This window comes from Phaseolus vulgaris, chromosome 1 (assembly GCF_000499845.2).
Source record: "Phaseolus vulgaris cultivar G19833 chromosome 1, P. vulgaris v2.0, whole genome shotgun sequence".
NCBI classification, from domain to species: domain Eukaryota; kingdom Viridiplantae; phylum Streptophyta; class Magnoliopsida; order Fabales; family Fabaceae; genus Phaseolus; species Phaseolus vulgaris.
The window spans coordinates 27,268,538-27,274,013 of NC_023759.2; the positions used below are offsets into that span (position 1 = coordinate 27,268,538).

Here is a 5,476-nt window from a genome sequence, read left to right on the forward strand (position 1 = left end):
CTACCATTCTCTTGGTCTCTTCACTCAGAAACTGGCTTGGCCTTCGTATCTGCGAGGAGTCTTCCTTATGAAGGCGTCGCTTGCCCCGCCATTTCCCAAAAAGGCAAAGGAGGATTTAGTTTTTCGTACTTTCTGGCCTCTGGCACTTGTGCTTTCACGTTTCTTCTTCTTGCTCTCTGATTTTCTCTGGCCTTCTGGGCTCGTGAAAGTTTTCAGTTTGCTCTCTACCTTACCTGTTTCGAGCCCCTAGGCACTTACTACCAAAGGTCGCGCTCTCATCTCTTTTCTGGCCTCGACATCGCTCAAGGGCGAGGAGGACTTACCTTTACCTGTACTGGGTGTCCACGCTCGAGGAGAGACCTGCTCTGGGTGTCCTCAGCGTACCTATACACGTTGGACAACAGTCGTGCTCTGGTGCCCACGCCTATGGAGAGGCCTATATAACAGCACCGCATCATCCATGGAGTGTCTAAAACACCAGGGCAGCTTTAGCCCTTATCTTTTTACGTTTGGTGCCCACGCCTGAAGAGAGGCCTACTACAGTGGCGCCGTATCGTCCTCAGGATGTCTAAATCACCAAACACCGAGGCTAGTTATTCATACCTGAGGAGGGGGCATCCCGAAGGAATCCCTTAACCCCTGCTCAGGGACTAGATACCCGGATTTTAACTTACACTGACATCTGGTACTGGGGCTAGCTATTCATACTTGAGGAGGGGGCGTCCTGAAGGAATCCCTTAACCCCTGCTCAAGGACTAGGCATCCGGGTTTTAACTTACACTCCACATACCTGTTATCTTGCTTTGCGTCTGACCTCCGCCTTTTTATCTGGAGATGGCTGCTTCTGGCGACGCGTTATCTTGGCGACGCCTTATCTTGGCGACGCCTCATCTTGGCGACACCTTATCTTGGCGACGCCTTATCTTGGCGACGCCTCATCTTGGCGATGCCTCATCTTTGTCTTTGTTCCTTTGATCTTTGATCTTTGATCTTTGACCTTACATGAAAGGGGAAAACTAAGGCAAGAATATCTTAAACTTTTATTTTCTTTATTTGGGTGACCTTGTTATAAAACCCCCGAGAGGGAAAAAGAGTGTCCCCTTTACAAAATTTCAACTGAAATAAAACTTTAAATTCGCCGCATTCCAACTACATGGGATAGGGCCTCCTTCTAGAGTCTCTAGCTTATATGAACCATTCCCTTTGGCTTTAATTACTCTGAACGGTCTAGTCCACTTGGGAGACAACTTGTTTTCCAACTCGTATGGGTGAGCCTTCCTCATGACCAGATCACCAACCTGAAATTGTCGCAGCTTCACCTTAGAGCTGTACTGACGCTCTACTCTTCTCTTCACAGCCTCAGCCTTAATTCTCACCTCCTCTCTAGCTTTGTCTATCAGATCCAGGTTCACCTTCCTTTCTTCGTTGGACTCTTCTGCCACGAAACCTAGGAAACGAGGCGAGCTCTCATGGATCTCTACTGGGATCATGGCGTCCGACCCATACACTAGGCTGAAAGGCGTCTCCATGGTGGAAGATTGAGGCGTGGTGTGGTAAGCCCATACGATCCTTGGTACTTCTTCCGCCCACGCCCCTTTAGCCTTCTCTAATCTGCGTTTCAAACCCCTCAACAAAACTCTGTTTGTTGACTCGACCTGCCCATTCGTCTGGGGGTGTTCGACTGATGCAAACACTTGCTTAATTCCTACTTCTGTACATAGCTTCCCCAACTGTTGGCTCACAAACTGGGTGCCATTGTCTGAAATGAGATGCCTCGGCACCCCAAAACGACACACAATGTTCTTCCAAACAAAGTGTTGTACCTTGTGCGCAGTGATCTGTGCCACTAGTTCTGCCTCTATCCACTTGGTGAAGTATTCGATGGCAACGATCAAGTACTTCATCTGCCTTATTTCCAATGGGAACGGGCCTAAGATATCAATTCCCTAAGTATGGAAAGGCCATGGGCTGTATATGTATCTCAGTTCCTCTAGCGGCGCCTTGTGCCAATCAGCGTGCATTTGACACTGCTTGCAACGCTGTATAGTGGCTCATCATCCTCTTTTCTTAGCCATCCCTAGAACTCTTAAAATAGAACCACTTGTTGATAGTCCTCATTGTTTGGAAAATTTGGTAGAAGAGTTTCAAGATGTGTTTCAAGATCCTCCAAAAGGACTTCCACCTTTGAGAGGGATTGAGCACCAAAATTGATTTGATACCGGGCTCTTCTTTACCAAACCATCCAGCATATAGAACCAATCCAAGTGAAACCAAGGAAATTCGCCAACAAGTTGAGGCTTTGATTGAGAAAGGGTGGGTTCAAGATAACATGAGTCCTTGTGCTATGCCTATCACCTTAGTGCCTAAAAAGGATGGCACATGGCGAATGTGTTCGGATTGTAGGGCCATCAATAACATTACAATTAAGTATAGGCATCCCATACCTAGACTAGATGATTTGTTGGATGAATAGCATGGTTCAAAAATCTTTTCAAAGATTGATCTTAAAAGCGGCTACAATCAAATCCGTATCAAACTGGGTGATGAATGGAAGACGGCTTTTAAGACCAACTTTGGTTTATATGAGTGGTTAGTTATGCCCTTTGGTTTAACTAATGCACCAAGTACCTTCATGCGCCTCATGCATCATGTTCTTAGACCTTTCATTGGTAAGTTTGTTGTTGTTTACTTTGATGATATTCTCATTTATAGCTTATCTTTGAATGATCATAGGTTACATGTTAGGCAAGTTTTAGAAACCCTTAGGAAGGAACATTTGTATGCTAATCTTGCTAAATGTATGTTTGCTCTTGATCATATAGAATTCCTAGGGTTTGTTGTGAGTAGCAAAGGGGTCCATGTGGACAAAACAAAGGTGATGGCCATTCAAAATTAGCCTACACCGAAAACCTTGAATGAAGTCCGAAGTTTCCATGGACTTGCTTCTTTCTATAGAAGATTTGTACCAAACTTTGGTACCATTGCCGCACCTCTCAATGACATAGTGAAAAAGGATGTGGTTTTTCAATTGGGAGAAGCACAACAAAAAGCTTTTGAAACTTTGAAAGAAAAATTGACTAATGCTCCCATCTTAGCCCTTCCTAATTTCACTAAGACATTTGAGATTGAGTGTGATGCTTCAAGCATAGGCATTGGGGTTGTTCTCCTTCAAGAGGGCCACCCCATAGCCTATTTTAGTGAGAAATTGAAGGGAAGTCATCTCAATTATTCCACTTATGATAAAGAATTATATGCACTTGTTAGGGCTTTGTTTACTTGGCAACACTATCTTTTTCCTAAAGAGTTTGTGATACATAGTGATCATGAATCTCTTAAGTATTTGAAAAGCCAAAACAAGCTTAACAAGAGGCATGCTAAGTGGGTGGAATTCATTGAGCAATTTCCTTATGTGATCAAACACAAGCAAGGCAAAGTAAACATTGTGGCGGATGCACTTTCTAGAAGATACACTTTGCTAAATCTTTTAAGTTCTCAATATCTTGGCTTTGATCACATTAAGGAACTTTATCATGATGACCTTGATTTTTCTCTCATCTATCAAGAGTGTCTTAAGGGAGGACACAAAGACTTTTTTATACAAGATGGCTTTCTTTTTAAAGGAAAACGTCTTTGTGTCCCTCAATGCTCTATTAGATTATCTCTTGTTAGAGAAGCACATGAGGGGGGTTTAATGGGTCACTTTGGGGTTGCTAAAACTTTGGATGTGTTACATGAACATTTCTTTTGGCCTCATATGCATAAACATGTTCATAGTTTGTGTGATAAATGCATAGCTTGCCACAAAGCTAAGTCTAAGATGCATCCCCATGGTTTATATACTCCTCTTCCTATCCCTTCAATGCCTTGGGTTGACATATCTATGGATTTCATCTTAGGATTACGCAAGACATCAAAGGGAAATGACTCCATTTTTGTGGTAGTGGATCGTTTTTCAAAGATGGCTCACTTTATTCCTTGCCACAAAGTGGATGATGCATGTCATATTGCAAACCTCTTCTTTCAAGTGGTTCGTTTGCATGGGATCCCTAGATCTATAGTGTGCGATAGAGATCCCAAGTTCGTAAGTCACTTTTGGAAGACCTTGTGGGGCAAGCTTGGAACTAAACTTTTATTTTCTACCACTTGCCACCCACAAACTGATGGTCAAACCGAGGTGGTCAATAGAACTTTGGGACAACTATTGAGATATTTTATTTCAGGGAATCCTAGAGTGTGGGAGAATTTACTACCCCATGTTGAGTTTGCATATAACCGTGTAGTAAATTCTACCACCTCACATTCTCCTTTTGCGGTTGTCTATGGGTTTAACCCCTTAACACCTCTTGATCTTCTTCCTATTCCCATTCTTGGAGATGTCTTGTGCAAAGATGGGGATGAAAAGGCTTCTCTTGTGAAAACTTTGCATAAAGACATCAAGAAGAGAATTGAGAAGAAGATTGGCAAGTATGCTGAACTTGCCAATAAAAGGAGAAAAGCATTGTTGTTTGAGGAGGGTGATTGGGTTTGGCTTTCGTTTTCCTACTCAAAGGAAGTCCAAACTAATGCCTCGTGGAGATGGACCTTTCCAAGTCCTAAAGAGGATTAATGACAATGCTTATGAGTTAGATATGCCTTATACATTCTTAGGTAGTCATACTTTTAATATCAGTGATCTAACTCCTTTTTCTGTAGGTCTCCAGAATTCGTGGTCGAATTCTCTCCAACTCGGGGAGTATGATGGAGATCAAGCTCAAATGGACATGGAGGCAAATCATTAAGAGCAAGAAGAGGTTGAGGCTCAAATAGAGGACGCCCATGGAGGTCAAAGCCCACCTCAAAGGCTTACAAGGAGCATGTTCAAAGCTTTAGGAGCTAATGGACGTTTATTTTCTCTTTTTGTAATTTCTTTGTTTGAAGGTGCTTAGAGGGAAACATTAGAAACCTCTTTTGTTAAAGCATCTTTAGGTCTTTAGTTAGGAGTCTTAGGGGGGGTGTGCGTTAGTAGATAGGTGTAGGAGTAATAGGGAGGTGCCAAAGTGAGAGAGAAGGTCACACCTTCCTCATGACTATAGTTGGTGCCACTTTCATTTGTATTTGGGGGGAATTTTGAATTTAATTAGCTTTGCATTTCAGCACCTCTAGGCTATAAATTAAGGTGCTGCCTTTGTATTTTTCAGATTTGAATTTTGATTAGAGAAACTGTACTCAATTTTTGAGAGAGCATTGGAGAGCTTTGTGCCTTCCTCACTTAGTCTTATCTTGAGAGTCCCATGGTTACCTCAAGTGGCGGCTTGCACACTCATCTTGGAGTCACCATCCTCTAAGTGGCGTGATCATCCAACCATTCCTCCATCTTCATGAGCTTTCTCTTCTTCTTCCTTCCTTCTCTTGTTATATTCATGTCTTAACTTGCTTCTTAGCTTTTTCTGTTCGCACTTTTCAATTCCTTGCTGTTTTGCTTCGGTCATTTTGTTTC

At 42.8% G+C, this 5,476-nt stretch overlaps 1 protein-coding gene across 1 annotated transcript; it reads right to left on the bottom strand.

Moving 5' to 3' along the window:
- Positions 1-1,112: 1,112 nt before the first annotated feature.
- Positions 1,113-1,529, bottom strand: LOC137815798 (uncharacterized). The gene has a single exon (XM_068618910.1). It carries the CDS (start codon positions 1,527-1,529, stop codon positions 1,113-1,115), a length of 417 nt encoding a protein of 138 aa, XP_068475011.1.
- Positions 1,530-5,476: the final 3,947 nt, after the last annotated feature.